The sequence below is a fragment of the Trichomycterus rosablanca genome, chromosome 13, assembly GCF_030014385.1.
Source record: "Trichomycterus rosablanca isolate fTriRos1 chromosome 13, fTriRos1.hap1, whole genome shotgun sequence".
In the NCBI taxonomy this organism is placed as follows: domain Eukaryota; kingdom Metazoa; phylum Chordata; class Actinopteri; order Siluriformes; family Trichomycteridae; genus Trichomycterus; species Trichomycterus rosablanca.
In genome coordinates this window covers 6,654,815-6,677,043 of record NC_086000.1, presented here as the reverse complement: position 1 = coordinate 6,677,043, position 22,229 = coordinate 6,654,815, and the positions used below count along the sequence as shown (strand labels likewise).

Sequence of the window (22,229 nt, the reverse complement as noted above, 5' to 3'; positions counted from 1 at the left end):
AAATTGTCTGACATGCAAATAGGAATACAAGTCACATGTTTGGGTTTGGACTTCCCTTTCAATGAAAATGTAAACCAGTAAAAGTTTACATTCATCCTTTCAATCCCCCCAGACTAACACTAGTGCAAGGTGATTTTTTTTTTACTCCAGTCAGCAGTGGATTCTTACACCCATATTGCACACAGACGCTTACACCACGCTGTGGGTCTGTTTGAAAACCTAGTGAGCTGCCTTGCTGCCCACTGCCTACCTAGGCAGTTGCCTAAGTAGGGATGATTCTAATAAAACATCAAACTTATAAGGCAGGTTATTTGGACACACAACTTAGACAGCAATTACATCACTGCAGTTTTTGCTTACTAAGCTAACACAGTTTGCTTCAGGACATTCAAACCAATGAGCTGAGGCGTCACAACCCACTAGCATGCCAGCTAACAACTCCCTCTGTACCCAAAATGGTTAAATTGTCACTGACAAGCCTGAATTTGCAAATAAACGACACTTGTATACCTTTACCCCATTTGAAAAGAACTCCCTTCGTCTGCATGCATCAGCCACATTTGTAACTTTTTGTAAGAAAAGTTGTGCCACATTGAATGCTGGGATTGCCTTCACCATTAAGAACGCATCAGCTGCTCCCTCATTATTCAGCCAGATTATTGCTTCAAAATAAGGCACCTTAGTAGGCAGCATTTTATGGCATCTAAGAATCCAACAAGTCGTCTTCTCAGGAGCATGCAGAGGTTGACACAAAATGCTGTCTATGTAGAGAGCTCAGTAGGTTTTCAGACAGACCCCGTATGTTCCTCCATTACTGAGTTAGCTTAACTATTAGCTGATGGGCTAACATATTAGACTGCTGTGCTACCTGTGTGCTCCCAACCCCTGCTCGGGTGTGTTTAGGTGATCATGATGACTTGTTGGTTTCAAAAAAAGTAATAGTGGTGGTGTTTTACTGTGGGTGGTGTGAATGTATAAAGCAGTCTGTACATTTATTTAAATGCCTTTTCATGTATGTTTTCCTTTTTATTCCTGATTTCAGCAAACATTTGCTAGCAATCTCGCTGCAGCATTGAAACCTGATTGATTATGCAAATCATGCAGGTTGCTCTCAGCTCCCAAAGCTTTCTGCTAAACCCAGCCATGCATGCTTTGTTCCTGACAGGTGTTTGGTGTTGGTGAGTGTTCAGAGTACAGCAGTCAGCCTTCCGCAGCAACAGTGTATAAGCCTGTGGAGGGTGACAGGCAGGACCATGATAGACTCACATTAACTGAGAGTAGTCCTGTCCCAGCAGTGGGCCATAATCCAGGCTTAAACGACCCAAGCACGGGTCCGGCACAGGTAACATTACACCTGGGCCCTAAATTTTGGTAGTATGGGTCTGTCTCTGTAAACTAACCAATCAACCACTGGCTCAAATGCCTGATGATTTTTCCATTAAAAGTCAAGCGTGTATTAGAAATGTCGGTGTCTGTTTACATGAAGACAACAGGTCATTCTGCATTTTTGCTTAAATTGTGGTTGATCTGAACTGTATGGTACCGTGACTGACTCTAATCTTAGTCTTTAAGACAGTCTGAATGTAATGTCATCCATACACAAAACGTCTAGGGATTATAAATGTTAATCTGTCCAGAACCAAGACTTGTGCATTCCGACATGGTCTGAAATCCCCTCAATTTGTATATAATGGTACGTTATTAGTCTTAAATCTTAGGCTATATTCAAATAAGCAAAAATTAGACTTATTTTAAGAGAGCATCTGATGAGATCTGATAACACACGAGTGTTTAACAGGAGGTAACATGCAGAGTAAGAGGCACAAACATTATGCAAATTTCAATCCTATTTTTTGGCTAGTTTTCACAGATGTTTTGGCTTCTGCCAGTCGCCCTAGAGCAAATAATTATTTTTTATTAATTCACATTTTTAATTTAGTTTTCAGTAACACAGTTTATGTTCATAAAACATAATGGTATACAACAACAACAACAAAAAAATCATATAATAATATATCATTTTCCTAAAAAAGAATATTCAAATGCTTGCATTTTAAATAAAATGTGGTTGCTTCAGCAGCTGAAGCTCTACTCTAGTGTTGGCACTGTTGTTGCACCAAAATTACAAGATAATGGTGGAGCACATGAGATGTATGATCTAATCTCTGCTAAAAATGCAAAACTGTAATTTTCTTAGTGCTGTGCAATGTAATATAATATAATGTGGTTACAATCTACCAATTTCTTTATCAGTATTAATACTGTATTGCAAAAGCTTTTTTGTTCTCGGGTGCTTGGCTTTCGTTTTTGCTTTTTGCAGCAGCATTTCCTTAACGCTCCTAACACTGAAAGCTGTTTCTGGTATCTATAGTAGACCTTTACCTTTTTTCCTTTGGGATCTTTGGTGATGGGTAAAGAAAATTAGTTCAAGAAGAATCAGGAATAAGGATTTCTTGTTTAGGTTGGCATTTGTTTTTGAAAGTGACCACACAGGGCACACAAGGCTCACTTAAAATTTTTTTGTTAAAAGAAGATCTGTCAAACCAGGCTAACAGTAGAGCATAATATCTTACATTGCCCCAATTCGGCAGACCAAATTGTGGGCAGACCAAATGAGAGACTTTTTTAAATGCATTTTCTCTCTTTTTCTCCTGATCTTTAGCACGTCCAATTTTTACCCAATTGCGTTATGCTTCCTCTCTACTGGTGCTGACCGCCGCCCTGATTGAGGAGAGCGAACTGACACAAGCTCCCTCTGAAACGTGCGCAGTAGCCGACTGCATCTTTTCACCTGCACGAGGCGAGTTCATATGCGGATCAGCCTTGTGCACGGAGAGCCACACCCTGATCAGTATTATTCCTCTACTCTGTGCAGACGCCATCAATCAGCCAGCAGAGGTTGTAATTGCATGAGTTATGAGGTCCCTGTCTGGCATTTTCCTTCCCTGGATGTACAACAGCCAAACGTTGTTCATATAGCCGCCCAGCCCAGCCAGATGGCAATACGATGTATTTGTATACGATTCCATATGATGTATTTGAAAGCCCAGCTCTGGTGTGCTAGCGTATTTTCCCACGGCGCCACATGAGCGGCCATGAAATCATTAAATCTAAATCTATTTTTTCTGCAATTTTATCTTATCTTATGGGAGACATTTTTGAAAAAGTTGAACCTAATAAAGCATTGGGGTTTGTAGATGCAGCAAACAGAAAACCACTCATGTAGAAAATGAACACTGCATTGGCATTTCTCAAGACAGATCAAATGCATGGCTATTTAGGTGCTATAGAAATTGTAAATAGACTTTTTGAAGAACCATGTGCATGTCATATAAACAGCCATAACTGCTAACATTACATAAAATATAACAAAACAAAATCCAAAACATGCCAGCCTAAAGCTGAATTCTTTAACATTGGCTAGGCCTTTTTACTTTGATTCAGCTTGTGTTCACACCGGCAGTGACACAGTGTGGTAAGCCGCAAGTTGTTCTTTTCAGAAAACGTCAGTGATTTACATTGCCAGGAGACTGAACGACTGTGGGCAGTGCAGTGTGGCCAGAATTGGATGCTCTTAGCAAAGATAAAGTGGAAGTTTCTAGACTGTAAAACATACTTGGCTTGTTTTATTCCAGATGAAACACCAAACGCCATGGTAACTGTGGTGATTGTACCGTCTCTAATACATTGAGGCAGTTCAAGAGATCTTGAGAAAAAACATTTATAAAATGTTTGATTGGCACTGTAATGTGTAAACTTTGCTTCTGTGGAAGCAGAAACTATCTGTTTCCACATTCTTTTGCTTTAAATAGTCAAATTGGAACTGTGTACATACTGTATGTACATAGTATGAATTTTGAAACGCAGCTTTTGTTAGCACGCATTGCTGCAAAGTATTACCAAATATTTTTACTGTTAAAGAATCAATTTGCTTACGAATAGTTAATTTGGTTTATTCATTGTTTTGAATGTGGTCGTAAATTTCAGACAGTACCACCTGCTTGCGACCAGCAAAGCAGGACAAAAATCGCTGCTGTTGTGAACACAAGATCAAAATGAATATGCCTGCCTGATATAAAAAATGACTGATATAGTATATAAATATGTATCAGCTACAACTGACCTGGTTGTACTTGCAAAACTGAATGTTCTTGGGCATCTGTGCAGTTCTTGACCTCTGCACTCTACAGGTACAGTCAACATCACTGACTACTGGTAGCACCAAGTGGGTATCTCGCTGGGCTAGTCTGGCTGACGGCTATTCAGATTCAAAGTCGGGACTCACTGACAACCCAGGACAGACGGATCTTTCAGGTAATAGCAAGATTTCTACATGATGTTTTGCATTTATGTGCTGTGTTTGAAGCAGAGTCATATTTATTCAACCTCTCATTCTTCAGTCCCTCAGTCTACCTTAAATCAAAACCACAATAGCACAGAATTGGAGAGTGACCAGATGTCCAGAGCAAGGCGAATTCTACCCCAGTTGCCCTCACGAGAGAACACGATGGAAAATCCACCTAGCATTCACATCCAGTCAGACTCTTACTTGACTTATGATGATGTAAATAAGAACATGCATGGTTCACTGCAGAAGGAGGATCGTCAGAAGCTGTATGTTCAGGCTGATCTAGATCCAGACAGTCTGAGTGATGCCAGCCGGTCAGACGACGGATCGGTCATTGAGCGGAGTAGAAAGTCTGGTACTGGAAGAACTGAGAATGCTCATTCTGAAGTTAAAACTAAGACAATATCCAAACAAGAAGTCCAGTCGGCCTATCATGAAGATGTCACTGATTCAGACCAAGGTTTTACCACAAAGTTCTCTACTTCAACCTTAACCAGACAGTATGGCAGACACAAGTCGGGCCGTTCAGACCGAGATGACTCTGCAGGCATGGAGAATTCAGCCTCACTTATCAGACAAGAAAGCTATACCAAACCTCGATCTAGTGATGACATCCATTATATGAAATTGCCCCATATTTCAGGTTCAGAATCCAGCAATAATGCAAAAGCATTCGAAGGTGTGGGCAACCACGACACCCAGTCTTACCTTAAAGAGACTGAGAATGTGCTTGCTGCTTTGGAGTCCAAGCTTCAAGAACAGAAATATGACCAATCCCCTTGTCCTCGGGAGGAATCAATTTCTGGGGAATCTGATGTAGACACATCCAGTACAGTCAGTCAGCCTAGTGGTAAAAATGTCTCTAAGAAGCCTACGATCCACACTGACCTGCTGAAGGAGAAGAAAACTGCTAGTCAGCGTGCTCAAGTTCCAAACTCTTTTCAGTCACCTGGCGATTCTGGCAGGTCCTGCCAGCTACGTCTTTTTACAGGAAAACAGGAATCGCAGGACAATGAACCTCCGAACTCCAGGATTCATCACTGGTCTGGAGGTATGTCGGACCAGGAGTCAAGTTCCAGACCTGTTACGAGAAAGTACACCATCCCCCTTCAGAAAGATGGCTCCAGCAGGTCCACCAAAAGCTCTGTCTCTCAAGCATTAGCCCGCTCTAACAGCCTTTCTGCACCAAAGCCTACTAGGACATCCATGCTGCGCCGCGCTCGCCTTGGCGATGCATCTGACAATGATGGTACGGAGACAGACCGCACCTCACAGAACTCTGATGGAAACCCTTCCTCCAACAGACCACAGGAAACCAAGGGACTTTCTCGACTGGACAGGTTGGCTCTGCCAAGAAGGAGAACTGGCTCATTCACTACGCCCAGTGACTCTGAGTCCTCGGCTGTGAAGACTGGGTATTCTAATCGCAGCAGCGCCGAATCTGGTTTCCCAGTGAGGAAGTCTTCAGTGTCAGAAATTAAGACTGGTGTACAGAAGGGTCCGGGGATGACAGGCAGACAACCGATTATTCGTGGACGGTCCAGCAGTGCAAAATATGCAAGCAGTACAGCCAGTAAGTGACACGTTTCGTTTTATTTTTTATAGCATTTCTGTAAGTAAAGTGTACTTTGACTTCTTGCTCATCATACAAAGATTTTGTATAGAGGACATATGTAAAAAAAAGTTGGTTCTACATTTGGTGGATGAATATAATTTACAGTGCCCTGAAAAGTATTCAGCTTCCAAATTGCACATGTTGTAAATGCTAAATTTTTTCTCAGTATAAATCAGTGTGCATTATGTCAAATCAAAAGCCTTTTATATGCTAAAATTAAAAACAATGGTGATGGTCAATGTTTAAAAACATTTATACGTTTTGTACTTGGGGGATAAACTTAAGGTCAAGTAAAGAAAACTACTGCCATGGTCAGGCCATCTTTTTAACTGGGTTGCAAAGGTCAGTGGCTGCGACTGAAGACATAGCCATTCATGATTTAAACTAGTGGGGTGTGTGGGGCAAATCTATGAAAGCATCTTCAGCCAGGCAACAATAATCAGGCAGACAGGATCAATAATAATAAAATAATAATGGATAAAATTTGATTTCGTTTTTCAAGGCACTGTATGCTTTTTTTTCTTCTGTACCTGACCTAATGATTACTGTGCAATGAGTGGTTTGGTACAGCTAGACCAGGGACTTGAGCTAACAGACCAGTTACTAGTGTTCTAGTTTTCTGATTAAACGGATCATGGTTATGGTTAACTAAAATCCTTTAACATATGTTTACCAGCTAAAGTGCTCATTTAGTAAAATGTTGTGTGACTATGTGAGTACTTTGTGGTCACCTTTATCCCTGTATACTAATGGGACTTGGTATCCTGACTTGGGTGTCTTCTCATATTTGGTCTCTATTTTCCTTTTTCATTGGTGCGCTTTCCTTTCCACTGATTATCTTGGGGCTCTGCAAACTCACCTTCTGGGGTAAGGCTCCAGGAGACGTCAAAAGAGCTCAGACTACGCTTCCACGTCAGACGAGGACTATGAGTCTAACTATAGCACTGCTAAACATAAACGCTCCCACCATTCAGGAGTCTTGAACACCTCTAAAACCCACACTTCTGACCTGGGACGACCACCATCCAGAGCCAGAGACTCTGAAGGAGAAGGACATGAGAGTGACACCTTTCAGAACTGGACGAGCCACAGTGCTGAGATTGCCAGGTAACGCCAAGCAAAGTTATACATGATATCAGACAGCTTTACTCGAAATAGCTTCTTTAATGTGATCATACGCATGAACATTTGGTTTACAGATGAGTGCATGTGTGATCAAGTAATTAATGTAGGTTTACGCTTGATCATGCAAACGTTGTGTCAGGAGTTTTGTTAGCATGAGTTTTGTTAGAATTAGCTTTTTTTTTTGCATTTTCCCCCCTTTTTACTGATGTTGACCTCCACTTTTGTCCGAGTAAAGCTGTGACTAACACACACCCCCTCAGACACGTGTGCAGTAGCCGACTGCATCTTTTCACCTGCACAAGGCGAGTTCAGATGTGGATCAACTTTGTGAACAGAGAGACACGCTCTGATCCACATTATTCCCCGACTCTGTGCAGGTGCCATCAATCAGCCAGTAGAATTGTGTATATGTACAGAGAAGGAGAAGTAATACCAAAAACTGAATACCTCACTGTACGTTCAGGTTTACCTTTATCGACCAGTAATCGCAACAGCCCTATGTACAATATAAACCCCTTTTCCAGAAAAGTTGGGACACTATATAAAAATGCAGTAAAAATTAAACACTGTAGTTTGTTAAATCCCTTGAACTTTTATTTGACTCATAAAAGTACAGAGAACACATTTTCAGTGTTTTCACTGACAAGCCTAATTGTATTTTGTAAATATAAAAAAATATAGAATGGGATATCTGTAACACTTTCAAAAAGGTAATAGCAAAAGTAATTCTGTCTCAGAAAAGACAGAAGCAATATAAGAATAATGTTATACAGGTAACACTCTATAGGCTTGTTTTGGTATTTTTGAGTGCTGCTGTCAAGATGATGTCTTTTCCTAGAAACTCTTTATTTAAGCAGGACAGGCAAAATTCTGCATGAGTTACAACAGCACGGGTTTGTTTGTGTGTGTGTTTGACTGGCCTGCAGTCCACATCTGTCTCTTATTGAAAATGTATGGTGCATCATGGAGAGGAGAATAAGATGACAGCGACCACAGACTTTTGAGCAGCTCAGATCTTGTATACAGCAAGAATGGAGAAGAATTCTACTTGCAAAACTTTTTTAATGTGTTGAATTTCTAAATTAGTGTATTTTTTAGTGTGTCATTAATTTCTAAATAAGTTTATATTTAACAGATTAAAACACTAAAACATTTAGTCTGGTCAATTAATGTGAATTAACAAATTACAGATTTCAGTTTTTACTGCATTTTTACAAAGTGTCCCAGCTGTTATGGAAACTGTGTTTGTGATGCTTGCGTTTTAGCTGATTATGTTTTATTCTCTGGTAGGTTGAGTCAGGATCTGGCTAAAGACTTGGCCATCCTGGCCCAGGAGATTCATAATGTAGCTGGTGATGCTGAAACTCCAAATTCTTCATCTGCCGATGCTATAAAACCAGCTACATCTGCCTGTGAGGAGGTATGATCATTTTTAGCATAATCCCCATTTTTTTCTTCTTCCTACAGTTGGAGACTGTAAGTAAGAAAGTACACAATGTGGCCAAAAATTGCAAACTCCCCAGAGAAAGCTATATTTTGCTTTAAATAAAGTTTTATTAGGTAAATAATACTGCAAATAGACAAAGAAAATGAATGAGTAGCAGGATATATTGTTAATGCTGCCATGTCGCAATTATTCAACCCTTACATAATGTTGCTGGTCTTAAAATCTACTGCTAGTCTGTATGACTTATAGTTGAGTTACAACATGATCAAACCATTGGAAACTCAATAACAACCCTTAATTTGCTTCAACTGTGATTTGCTATATAAGCACCACCCAGAGACTCTAGTGTTTAAGGTGGGTTGCAACCATGGTGAAAACTAAGTCACTGTTACAAAAGCTTAGAGGAATCATTTCATTGCACAACTGGGCAGTGAGTGTAGGATGACTTCCACTCCTAGAACACCACTGGTAGTATTGTCCAGAAGTTCCAAAATTATAGTGCAGCTGCAAACCTGCCTGGCTTTGGGAGAAAGCCCAAAATGTCATCCAGAGGTCTGAATGAACGAGAAATGAAGAAAGACTGAACATGACTTACAGGGTGACCTGATGAAAGCAGGGATAAATGTGTTGGTGGCAACCATAAGATGATCACTTACTGGCTGCTTGTGTAACAACTGTGCCAAATCAAACATGCAGACGAAAGATCTGATGTGGTGACCTCTAACAGGAGCAGCCGAAAGGAATTATGCCTTCATTTATTCAATAATACAGTATTATATATACTACAGTAACATCCTACAATTTGCAGTGCACTGTATGCTTAATATGTCAAACATTAAAATGTGAATTAAAACTACTATTACACATTTTTTAATTCAGAGAGTTGTTTGTGTAAACTGGTGAATGTTTTTGAGAATGGTAGATGTTCCTGAGCATGTACACTTTACATAATAATGTGGGTAATCAGTGACTGTCTGTAGCCCATTTGTTAATCTTTACAATTTGTCACCCCATGTACCACATTGTTAAATCAGTGGGAACCCCATAGGACCCCCACTGACCAGATATTATTTGGGTCTTGGTTTGTCTTCAGCATTGCATTGTACTGGTATGAGTGTATCAGGTGCAGCATTGGTTGTGCTAAACCTAATTCTTAGACCTGTGCATATTGTTTAATATAAGAAATGATGACGAGTTTTTATTTGGCCTCATGGCCTTGAAACGTCATGTGCATTACACACGATTAATTCTGAGTGATGCATCACACTGTTACTGGCTTTTAGGTACAGCATCAGATTCCTGAAACAAACAGCTACCTGAAAGTTTCCCAAAGTTCAACTATGCCCAGGGGTCCAGACCAGATGATTCATGATCACAGCCTTAGACAACAGATTAGAAACCAGGACCAGGTATTGTACTGTTCTTAGTTTTCTTCTTTTTCTTACTGCTGTTCCACAGTAGATGTCTGAATGCCTGTTGTTATTATTTTCTGTTTTTTCTCCTCAGGCTGCTCTGGATAATTCCATGCTCAATCCTGTGTCCCAGCTTTCCATGGCTATCAAAGACAATGCGGAGCAACTGACTGAGAAAATAAAGTAAGTTCCTAAGTGTGACTGAATACAATTCAAGCAATTAAGGAAAAAGGGCTTTGCTCAGAGGCCCAATATGGCAGTTTGGTGGCGGTGGGACTTGAACACACACTGGACAGGAAGGCAGTCTTGGTTATCCCCCTCAGACATAGCCAATTATGTCCATCCATTTATGTCCATCCATTAGCCTTGCAAGGAGTTCAAACCCTAGATCTGAACGGTCATGGGTTAGCTGATTTACCTTTGTGCCATCTGAGCACCTTCATTTAAGATATTTGCATCTAACCTTTGACAAAAAACCTACTTACACTTACAGCATTTAGCAGATGCTTTTATTCTATGTGACTGTAAGGACCTTGCTCAAGTGCCCAACAGTGGCAATCTGTCGGTAGTGTGGATTGAATCAGTAGGCTTTTCACTAGTCTGGTACCTTAACCACTGAGCTACCACTGCTACTTGAGTATTGATAGCTTTTTTCATTTAAGCATTTGTTACTGTTTTTGTGCCTTTAGGCTTTTGTTTCATAATAAGGCAGAGTCACTGGATGAGATTGAGGCAATGATTAATGCTGCTGATGACTCTCCACCGTTGGAAAGTCCAAGCAAGGTTTGCTTATGTTTTTATCTACTTCTTGTAAAGTAGTTTCTTATATTCATCTTAATTTTTAACCCAATACGTCTCTGCTTTAGGAAATAATGACAATCATGCGGAACCTTAAAGGAATTCAGAAACGGCTAGATGGTGAGTGAGATCATATGACGGCTCATATAATGGCTTGGCATGTAATTAAAGGATATGTATGAAGCAGTAATGTCAATATAAAAAATTCTGTGTGTTTCATCTGCAGTCATCAACACTATTATTGAACCCAGTGGAAACCAAAATCCGACCAGGTCTGTCCCTGCATCTGCTAGCTCTTCAGTGGGTGTAAGCAGCTTAAGATCTTCGCTCAGGAACTGGCGAGTCTCCTCCTCCCAGCGCAGTGTAGGACCTTCAGCCAGCAGTCGGCGGGTTCGGTAGGGTGTTTGAGAGGCAGGGTTTTTGATGGTTTGAAAGAGATGACATCATTTCCTACCTCATGATGTGTCATGTTAAATGAAGCTGCTTATTTAAACACTGGTGACCAAACGTTAGGGCATGTAGATCTAGAGCATTAAGGCTTAGGTTTGGTATTATTAGACCCATTTGCACTGTGTGTGTGTGTGTATGTGTATATATAAGAATATAAGAATGAGTATTAAAGCAGATAAATGATTCACATAGCATTACAAGAATAATGCCTGGTCCAGACTAATGCAAATACATTTGAAATATCTGGTCTTATCTGTTGCATTTTCAGTCACACAATAATGGTTTAGTTCAGATTAGTTATGTTCATTCTATGAGCGAATTCTATTTAACAACACTATGGTCTGCTTGGGATCATGGGGTACATTTTGGTGTAATTGCAAAGGCCAGGCATCGAGTTGTCCTCCACTTCCACTTTTTTCTAGAATAGAGGAGCACGAAGTAAGCATGCATCAGGTGAATAATTATTGTAAAGAACAATCAAGGTTTACCTTTATGTCCCTGTATAGCAGACATGATGTCAAAACTGCACAATCAACAAATTAAATAGCATTTTTCTGTCTGAAAACAGACGTTTTGATGACGCCCCAGAAAACTGACTCAGATAGTGTGAGAATAGTTACCACATAACCAGGCCTACATGTTATTGCCTAATAATACAGGCAGAATAGAATAAATATTTACGCCTATTGAAGTTCCCTGTTCACATGATCTGTGCAGTGTCCATCACATGCATTCACAGCAGAAAATGGCTCAGTGAATCAGATCTGAACATAATTTTTATTCCAATATATTATAGATTCAGTGTTTTGGGCTAGATCCAGCCTTAATAGCAACATTCAGTTTGGGATTAGTGCGGTTCTAAATACAGTAGAGCTCGTTGGGTGCCTTACTTGTACTGTAACTTATTTATGATGAAATGACTGCTTTGATTTTTGCAAAATAATGACTTATATAATGAAATATGTGGAGAAACAGTATATAATTATTAATAATTCCTGGGGTGTTTGTGGTTACATTCTTTTATATGTGGTGATTAAAGAATGTGTAAATCAGTTGAATTTTTTTCTTATTTCACAAATGCCAATGTATGCACTTTAATTTCTTTTGATTTATTTGATGGTGTTGTTTTCTGTTTATACTTTAGTTTGTGTAAATACATGGATATATTTAGCAGAGTAATTATTCTGTCTGTATGCATAAATTGATATTTGTTTAAAAACAGAACTAAAATTTCATGTTATTGAAATATGGCATAAAATCAATAAATATTCCTATTAAAAATGTTTACACATCTTTGTCACGAGCAATTTCTAAAAGCAGCAGTGTATTGCAGTTTGGAAAACATATTTTTAGAGGCTATTTATTTATAAGAAATAAAAAAACGTGTACACTCAACTTGGAGGTTCTTTACAAAAATTGCTGTAGTTGCATCCATTTGTATATTTCAATGTCAAATATCACACATGATGACAGATAATTGACAGCTGCTTAATTTCTCCAGATTGAAATGTTAATAGACAAAAACCGACTGTTCTTGTTGCTGCTTTTTTTTATTTTGCTTTCTTCAGAGGTGTAAGCAGGTTTCCTTTTGTCCATGCACATGTGATGACAATACAACCACCTATTTACAATTGAAGTAAATCGGTTTCAGTTTGGCATCAGCCGGTGTTGGGAAACAGAAACTTACAACTTAGGACAGAAAAGAAATTTGAGCCTTTCTCTTGCTTATACACTGATCAGCCAAAACATTAAAACCACTCCCTTGTTTCTACACTCACTGTCCATTTTATCAGCTCCACTTTCCATATAGAAGCACTTTGTGGTTCTACAATTACTGACTGTAGTCCATCTGTGTCTCTGCATGCTTTGTTACCCCCCTTTCACCCTGTTCTTCAATGGTCAGGACTCTCCCAGGATCACTACAGAGCAGGTATTATTTAGGTGGTGGATCATTCTCAGTCTTGCAGTGACAATGACATGGTGGTGGTGTGTTAGTGTGTGTTGTGCTGTTATGAGTGGATCAGACAGCAGCACTGCTGGAGTTTTTAAATACCATGTCCACTCACTGTCCACTCTATTAGACACTCCTACCTAGTTGGTCCACCTTGTAGATGTAAAGTCAGAGACGATCGCTCATCTATTGCTGCTGTTTGAGTTCAAGGTCATCTTCTAGACCTTCATCAGTGGTCACAGGACGCTGCCCACGGGGTGCTGTTGGTATATATCTTTGGTTGGTGGACTATATGTGAGTAAAAATAGACAAGCTGTTTAGAATAAAGGGCGTGGCTACGCAAATGTAAACACTAAAACTAACAAAAAAAAGGGGCATGATATGTGTATTATTAAACATTGCTGTGTAGATACATAATAATAGCAACACTGAGATTTGCCAGAGTAGCCGCTCCACCCGAGTGCCCTCATTTTATTATTATTCCTAATTCTGAACAGTGTTTTAATATAATTTGATCACCGCTCTGTGAATCAATCATTCGATAAGTTGTATTTTAATTTGTAAAATTCACAGAATTTTTAGGCATCATGTTTGCTAGCTTTTTTTAAATTGGCATCGAAAAATAACAGCTGTATGTTGAAACCAAGCCTATTAATAGTAGTTCAAATGTTTCGTTTTATAGAAAGAGGAACAGGAACCTAAAGCAGAGGCTTTAATAATTACTTTTGCAATGAACCGGCTCATTAGGCAACATCAGACACCTGCAGTCACCATGACCTTGTAAGTTTGGGTTACATCTTTCTTCTTACTTGAAGTAGTAACTAATAGAATTGGAATCAAGTTGGTTGTTTTTTTTACATTACAAATAAACTGTTTATCTACAGATCATGTTAATCTTTTTGTTTAGGGAGGTTAATGAGATCTCTCCATACAAAAGCTTACATGATAGTTATGTCTCCAACAGACGGGTAAGGACCCTATAATAGTTTTGTACTGCATTAGTTTCTGTGATATTTTATATTTATTTCTTGGTAATAGTTGCACACTGTCAAACTGCTGTTGACTTCTGAATAACTTTACAGGGCAGAACCAGCATAAAGACTTTGCTGCTGATCATGGGGTGCTTGACTATCCTGGGTTGCTTACTTGCCATTGCTTTGTTAGAGGACCTGAAAATGAAGAAAAAGATAAACTATGCTGTAAATGTAAACCAAACCACCATATCAGAGCCAGTGCATGTTCAAACTGAAGACAGCAGGTGAGGTAACTGACATTCCAAATGTATCACGGTCCATTTTAGTATTGAGAGTTTGCTGGAGGAGTTTAATTATTAGTCATGTAACAAAATCAAATCATAACTTCAAAAGTCACTGTACTTTTCAAGTTATTTTTCTGTGGTATTTTCCAAAACTATGAAAATGTGACCTGCTATTCCAAATGAACAGGGCTGTTTTGGTGGAGAGTATTCCTTTCTGGATAAACAATGGGACCAATGCCACTTTTGGAATATCTCTGTACAATTCATGGAAAGAGCTTCTCTCTACAGCGACTAAGCAAGTTGATATAGCATCATTTTATTGGTCTCTTACTGGTGAAGACATTGGTGTCAAGTCCTTTACTGACCAGCCTGTGAGTATTTACTGTATCTTTTTGGTACGCTATGTAGACATATGGACAAATCAAATCTCATAAATCAAATATCTTTCCATGCAGTCGGCCTTTACATATAAAAATCTGTCATTAAAAGAGCTCACATAATTAGACTATTGAACTGTAATTTGATGCCACTGTTGCAATAAGTCTGAAATTTCTTCCCTCCAACATATTCCACGATTAACTGTGAGTGGTATTATTGAAAGTGAAGGCATTTAGGAACCACAGCAACACATCCATGAAATTACAGAGTGGGGTTGCCTAGTGCTGAGCCAAAACTGTAGAGCTCTGGCATTAACATCAGCACAAGAAGTGCACTGGTAGCTTTATTGCCAGGTATCAGATGGACTCTGGAGTAATGGAAACATGTTCTGTGGAGTGATGAATCACGCTTCTCTATCTGATGGATGAATCTGGGTTTGGTGAATGCCAGGAGAACGTTACCTGCCCGACTGCATTGTGCCACTTGTAAAGTTTAGTTAAGGAGGGATAATGCTAAGGGGTTGGTTTTTTATGGAATTCCAGTAAAGGAAAATGTTATATTTTCTGTTCCAGCGCGACTGTGCCCCAGTGCATGGGCATTTTTGTTGTTGTTGTTGTTGTTGTTGTTGTTGTTGTCTTTTTCCACAATATAAAATTGTCTAGAAATGTGTGCCCATTCACCCAATGTAGCATTTGTAAGTTCAAGACTGAAAAGGCCAGTGCGCACAATTTGCATTCCTATTTATCCGACTGATGTTCAGTGGAGTTGAGGTTAGGGCTCGGGGAAGGCCACTAATGTTTCTCCATGCCATTTTTTTTTTTTTTTATATTGGGTCAAGTTCTATTACACCAAATGCAGCAAGCCATTCCTTATGGGTCTTCCACAATGCACAGGTCATTGTCATGACAAAACAGAAAATTCTGTATGGAATGGCAGTGTTGGTCTATGGAGTGAGCGTGGCAATTTGCTTTATGTACATTTTATCAATGAGTGTGGATTAAAACTCAACTAGATAGCATAGCATATTCCAAATAAGAATACTGTACATCAATTTTAGCTTCTTTTTAATTGGAGTTTAACTGAAATCAAGGTTTTGCTTTTCAGTTTTACTACCAGTTCTACATTTACTATGTTTCACTACCAGTGAAAATGTCTACATTGCACCCATTGTGTTAGCTTGCTCTTTTGGGGTGGAGAAAAATAACAGAAACCAAGAACAACAGTGATAATAATTAAAGCATTAGTATCATAATACATAAAAAATGTCATTGGAAAAGAATATTTGCACTGTATGGTGTACCCGTTGTTCTGTAAAACTGCCTTATAACTGTTATACAACAATGCAAGGCAATCAATGGACCCAGTGACTCACAGGATGATGGCCCATACCTTTAGTGATTCCCTAATGTAACATTTGGTCACACATTCAGGCTTTTCAACAGCTATTCCATGAGTCCATTCCATTTCTGTTAATGAACTTAGGCCACTGGTTGCCTATGCTCATGACTTTGTCCAATTGACTTGCATTATAATTCCCATACTTCTTCAAATATTTAATACATTTCTTTCAGGATTTTGCACTGATGTATCTGCAATTTAGTTACCTTGTATTTGGCAGCTTTGGTAGGTGAGACTACAAGGCTGTATTGGGCAACTAATTAGGTATTGGTGGCTTAGCACTCTTTAGGGCTCCAGGCTATCATTTGGAAAGTTGGCTCCACCAAGCTGCTACCGTTGGGTCCTTGAGTAAGGCCCTTAATCTTCTCTGCATTAGCGGCACTGTATCATGGCTGACTTTACACTCTGATCCCAACTTTCAAATACACAGACACAAAATAATTGAATTGTACTGTAATGTGTATATGTGTGTTTCAAATAGCTGATACATTTCACTATGCTATTAATGTGTGCACATGTTCATATATAACAAAGGTGCCATATATTCAGTTTGCACTATAATAATTAACATAATGTTGTGTTACCTTGTGTTTGTGTCACAGGGGAGGGACATTTTGGAACAATTAAAAACACTGCCAAAAAGAAATGTGTCTGTCCGAGTTGTGACCAGCATCCCATCTCTTGCCACCAACTCAACAGATCTGCAAACCCTGAGAGACAATGGTCATAAAGTTCATTTGTTAATCAGAACACTATATATCATTTAATTGTGGCTGTAATTGTATTTATATGTTTCCTTTATTCAGGAGTACAGGTCAGAAGAGTTAACTTTGGTCGTTTGACTCGAGGGATTCTTCATAGTAAATTCTGGATTGTGGACAGGAGGCATATTTACATTGGCAGTGCCAACATGGACTGGAGAGCTTTAACTCAGGTATAGCTATACCACAATTCAAATTTTAGCATTATGCATGTGCCTTTATGCGTTTCAAGTATTTGAAAAACCTTTCTGAACCCACTTTAAAGAAGGTTCCCTAAAATGTCACTGTAGGTTGCCTCTTGCAGATTTAAGGGAAATTTTGGTGATTTATGAGGCTGCTTTACATCTGCGTATACTAGTTTAGAATTAAACCTGGGTATTTTTAATCCACTGATGTGGTTTGTTCATGTAAACTGTGTTTAAAGACTGTAAAGCGCTCAGACTTTTCTATCACTGACTGTTAGTAAGTAATACACATTAACTAGGAACACTTCTCTTTCTGTGTGCGGAAAGTGAAATGGTGGTTAAATCCCATTATTATATGTGTAGACAATTGTTCAGTCTGCAAAGGTGGTCATTGGTAAACAGCCTTCTAAAACTAATGAGGGCAGTTTGTTGACTCAGTTGGTAGCACTGTCACCTCACAGCAAGAAAATCTGGGTCGTTTCTGTGTGAAGTTTGCATGTTCTTTCTGTGTCTGCGTGGGACATGCAAGTGAGGTGAATTGGAGATACAAAATTGTCTGTGACCGTGTTTGACATTAAACTTGTGAACTGATGAATTTTGTGTAACCAGTAACAACCTGTTCTGTCATGAATGTAACCAAAGTGTGTAAAACATGACATTAAAATCCTAATAAATAAATAAAACTGACGAATGACTAGCTTTTACATTTGCAGCTTTGCTCGATTACAAGTTTAGAAATTATATTATTAGAAATTATAAGTGAATATGTTTAATTTTGGGTAAGAACAAATTTTGTCCAAGCAAAACCATAAAAAACCCATTTTGTTTTATTCTGATTCTGAAAGTGGACTGTTTTATAAGAGACTTTTGGCTAAAGCTAAAAAAGTTAAATTTATTTATTTGTCAGCTTCAGAAATGTTAGGAGAACTTATAGAAAATATTTCTTTAACATTTTTTCTTGTTTGTTGATCATGCTTTGGGGAACTCTTTTATGGTTGGTATCAGTCTGTGTAGCTAATGCTCAGATTTTGCATATGTTTGTACAAATAGTACAAGCTGTAAATAACCCCAAATACATAATGTTGGTTGTCTTTAAATGTATGTCCTTTTAATTCAAGGTCAAAGAACTGGGAGTGGTGATTTACAACTGCACAAGTCTGGCTACAGATCTTCATAAAATTTACGAGTCATATTGGGTAATGGGTACACGCAATGCTACGATGCCAGATACCTGGCCTTCCTCTTACGACACTTCCATTAATAAAGAACAGCCTCTTCATATGAACCTAAGTGATGTGCCCAGTAAAGTGTACATCTCGGTAAAGTTACTATTCTGTTTTTATATCCAGAACGTTTCTTTACTTGTTGCTGCATTGTTATTGTTTTTAGATTACAATCATGTTACTAAGCTGCTTGATTCCATGTGGGGGACAGGCTACTTTTGTATTGAGTGAGTAATAATAATAGGGCAAATGTTTATACAAGAGAAAGATTCCTAAGGATTGACCAATACAAATTCATTGCTATGTTATAGACACATCTGTATTCATAAAAGTTAGCTTAGAATTAGCTCTTAGCATTATTTGTCCACTTTATTATACAGTTAGAGAAAACAAGTAATAACTTTGTTTTTATTTAGGATAAATTAGCCTTCCTTGCAGATGAAATTAAATACTTCTCTGGTATTTTTCCAGTTCATTGCTTAATACAAGTGAAATAAAGTATAACAGTATAATTAACTTGCACTAGTTACAAGCTACTGTTTTCTTTCTTAGTTTTTTTTTCCTTATAAGGTAGTCCAATTCACATTCTAACTGATTAAATGCCTGTTTAAACATTTCTAGATGTACGTATATTTACTCAATTATTTGGTATGTCTCTTATAGTAAAGCTTGAAATACACAAGAAAACCAGCAGACACTGTAAAATGTTTAGTCTCTCTTTTTGAATGTTCCTGTCTTTTACCTCACTTAGAGTTCCCCTCCTGTCTTCTGTCCGGATTCTCGAACCCAAGACCTGGATGCAATTCTGACCACAATTAGCCAGGCAGAGCAGTTCATTCATGTAGCAGTTATGGAGTATCTTCCTGCTTCCAAGTTCTTTTACAATCACAGGTAAATTAGATTTTTTTTTGTTACCTCAGCAGTTAAATAAATTTTAGTTTCTTTGGAAAACTGCTAGATCTTTGTTTGTTTAGGTTCTGGCCAGTTATTGAGAATGCACTAAAACAGTCAGCTTTCGAGAGAAATGTTACAGTACGTCTTCTGATCAGCTGCGGCCGTGACAGCGACCCCTCTGTACTGCCCTTCCTCAAATCACTCGATGCCCTAAACTATCCAGCTTACAATATCAGGATAGAAGTGGTGAGCTGCTAATTCAACTACAATTCACTTATATTTAGAATCCTTAATTAAATTTGACTTTTTATTATGGCTTTGCTTAAGACAGTGTAAATGTTATATATCCACTTTCTGCAGAAACTCCATGTTATTCCTGTGGGTAACCAGACTGACATTCCTTATACCAGAGTAAACCACAATAAATATATGGTTACTGATAAGGCAGCATACATAGGTAAGTTAGAGAATAAAAAAATACTTTGCACTTGTGAAATAAATACAGTGCTGACAAACTGAAAAAACAGCACAAGCCACGAAAACACACTTAGTGCATCTTGGGATTAATTCTACATGTTCTTGATACTGCACAATATGTTTCTCCATGTATTTTTAATTTGCCATTCGTCTGTAGTTTAAAAGCCAATGATATCTAATTTTAATCACTGCCAGTACAGGTCACCATCTTTTTTTCTTGGCTTATAGAATGACATACTGCATATACACTGATCAGCCATAACATTAAAACCACCTCCTTGTTTCTACACTCACTGTCCATTTTATCAGCTCCACTTACCATACAGAAGCACTTTGTAGTTCTACAATTACTGACTGTAGTCCATCCGTTTCTCTGCATGCTTTTTTAACCTGCTTTCACCCTGTTCTTCAATGGTCAGGAGCCCCACAGGACCACCACAGAGCAGGTATTATTTAGGGGGTGGATGATTCTCAGCACTGCAGTGACACCGACATGGTGGTGGTGTGTTAGTGTGTGTTGTGCTAGTATGAGTGGATCAGACACAGCAGCGCTGATGGAGTTTTTAAATACCGTGTCCACTCACTGTCCGCTCTGTTAGACACTCCTACCTAGTTGGTCCACCTTGTAGATGTAAAGTCAGAGACGATGGCTCATCTATTGCTGCTGTTTGAGTTGGTCATCTTCTAGACCTTCATCAGTGGTCACAGGATGCTGCCCACAGGGTGCTGTTGGCTGGATATTTTTGGTTGGTGGACTATTCTCAGTCCAGCAGTGACAGTGAGGTGATTAAAAACTCCAGCAGCGCTGCTGTGTCTTATCCAATCATGCCAGCACAACACACACAAACACACCACCACCATGTCAGTGTCACTGCAGTGCTGAGAATGATCCACCACCCAAATAATACCTGCTCTGTAGTGGTCCTGTGGGGCTCCTGACCACTGAAGAACAGCTTCTATATGTAAGTGGAGCTGATAAAATGTACAGTGAGTGTAAAAACAAGGAGGTGGTTTTAATGTTTTGCCTAATCGGTGTACATCTAACCTGTCATACAAAATAAGTCTTATAATAATGTTTACATAATAATGTAAAATCTAAATATACATTTAACAGATTTATTTTTCACAGGAACCTCTAACTGGTCAGCTGACTACTTTAACACCACTGCTGGAGTGGGGCTTGTGATTTCCCAGGATGCCTTACATTCTTCTCACATAGACACATTAGTGGGTCAGCTGAGTGCTGTATTCAACAGAGACTGGGAGTCTGGTTTTGCAGTGCCACTTGAAAAACTGGGTCAAAACCCTGATTGTGCCTTCTCCAAGAGATAGATTAACGATATCATCTCAATATTAAGGCAGTTTGTAAGAAATTTATGTAAATATAAATTATGCACATTCTATGCTGCTTATACTTAAATCTTGTGCTCTAAGGATTTGTTTTTTTTTAATCACATTGCATTTTTATAACAGTAAGAAAAAGGGAAGAGAACTATGAACACAGCTGGCACTGCATTGAAGTAAACATTAACCAGCCTGCAAGCCTACTCTCTGAATACACAAGTACATACCTGCTGATTATTACAAAATAGAATAATGATGCTTTAAATCTTCCACTGATGTTTGCTAACTTTAATGTTTGACATTACTAAACAAACAAAACCAAGAATAATGTGAGTGGGGACTAGAGAAAAGCTCAACCACAGATCACACTGATGGGAGAATTTTAACACATTAACCTATGTTAAAATCGTTCATTATAATGGGTTACTATGGAGAAAAAACATAAGAATGATCAACGTCTGTCTTATTATTCTAATCTGATTGAGTTTTACTAGCTGAAGTAGAGAGTGAAATAAAAATAAATGAAAAAAGTAACGTCTGCACATTCTTTGTAGTTTAATTTTAAGTTGTTTATTTTGTTCTATGATAATTTTCTGTTATTTAGCCAAGTTAGCATTAGGTGCTGACTAATACAAAATGATACCTATGGATTTGACAAAAAAGCAAATCAGTGAAATGAGGCTTGTAATCTTCAAATGCAATATATTTTGTTTAATAATTCACATAAAGCTTTGGCCGCTTCCTCACAGTTATTCATATTATTTTAGAAAAACAGTGCTGTAATGGAGATAAAAGAACTGAAAGTACATATTTCTAATCACTGTAACAAAACGGAGAAAAGGTCACACAGGTGGAGGCACACTTCTCATTTTTAAAGCAAACAGTTTCATCATTAAAGAAAAAAAGATCGGTTCTGTTTTTGACACTCTGCTGTTGAACTTAAACTTAAAAAGATATTTGTAGCCCCATGTTATGTTATTAAATGTAGCCATGGTTGTGTTTAACCACCTATATTTTTCCATAGTGAAAATAGAAGTGACTGACAAGGTTCCTTTCCATAATCAAAAGGTGTACAGCTAACCAAACTCCATCCAGTGCCAGAGTAGGTCACTGTCTCAGAAAGTCGTTCCTATGTGGGTTTCCACTGGGAAGTTTGGTTTTCTCA

The 22,229-nt window shown here is 38.5% G+C and overlaps 2 protein-coding genes across 2 annotated transcripts in view; both read left to right on the top strand.

The window, feature by feature from the left end:
- cep170ba (centrosomal protein 170Ba) overlaps positions 1 to 12,387 on the top strand; it is a 31,221-nt gene extending 18,834 nt beyond the window's left edge. The window contains exons 10-18 of the mRNA XM_063007781.1: positions 4,191 to 4,314; positions 4,401 to 5,921; positions 6,836 to 7,070; positions 8,379 to 8,508; positions 9,819 to 9,944; positions 10,042 to 10,130; positions 10,637 to 10,730; positions 10,814 to 10,865; positions 10,972 to 12,387. Of these exons, the coding sequence (XP_062863851.1) occupies positions 4,191 to 4,314; positions 4,401 to 5,921; positions 6,836 to 7,070; positions 8,379 to 8,508; positions 9,819 to 9,944; positions 10,042 to 10,130; positions 10,637 to 10,730; positions 10,814 to 10,865; positions 10,972 to 11,144 (2,544 nt within the window). The 3' untranslated portion in view covers positions 11,145 to 12,387. The remainder of the gene's footprint in view (positions 1 to 4,190; positions 4,315 to 4,400; positions 5,922 to 6,835; positions 7,071 to 8,378; positions 8,509 to 9,818; positions 9,945 to 10,041; positions 10,131 to 10,636; positions 10,731 to 10,813; positions 10,866 to 10,971) is intronic.
- Positions 12,388 to 13,908: 1,521 nt separating this feature from the next.
- On the top strand, positions 13,909 to 21,569 carry LOC134325337 (5'-3' exonuclease PLD4). The gene is made up of 11 exons (XM_063007499.1): positions 13,909 to 13,926; positions 14,054 to 14,114; positions 14,229 to 14,404; positions 14,592 to 14,775; positions 16,783 to 16,903; positions 16,987 to 17,114; positions 18,245 to 18,445; positions 19,101 to 19,240; positions 19,324 to 19,489; positions 19,604 to 19,700; positions 20,850 to 21,569. The coding sequence occupies exons 1-11, from the start codon at positions 13,919 to 13,921 to the stop codon at positions 21,050 to 21,052; spliced, it is 1,485 nt and encodes a 494-aa protein (XP_062863569.1). The 5' UTR covers positions 13,909 to 13,918; the 3' UTR covers positions 21,053 to 21,569.
- The last annotated feature ends 660 nt before the right edge of the window (positions 21,570 to 22,229 follow it).

Bases quoted from the DNA above. Each gene is read 5' to 3' on its own strand.
- LOC134325337 (XM_063007499.1), top strand. The intron at 14,115-14,228 runs GTAAGGACCCTA...ATAACTTTACAG, and splicing joins GTTATGTCTCCAACAGACGG to GGCAGAACCAGCATAAAGAC. The intron at 16,904-16,986 runs GTCATAAAGTTC...TCCTTTATTCAG, and splicing joins GCAAACCCTGAGAGACAATG to GAGTACAGGTCAGAAGAGTT.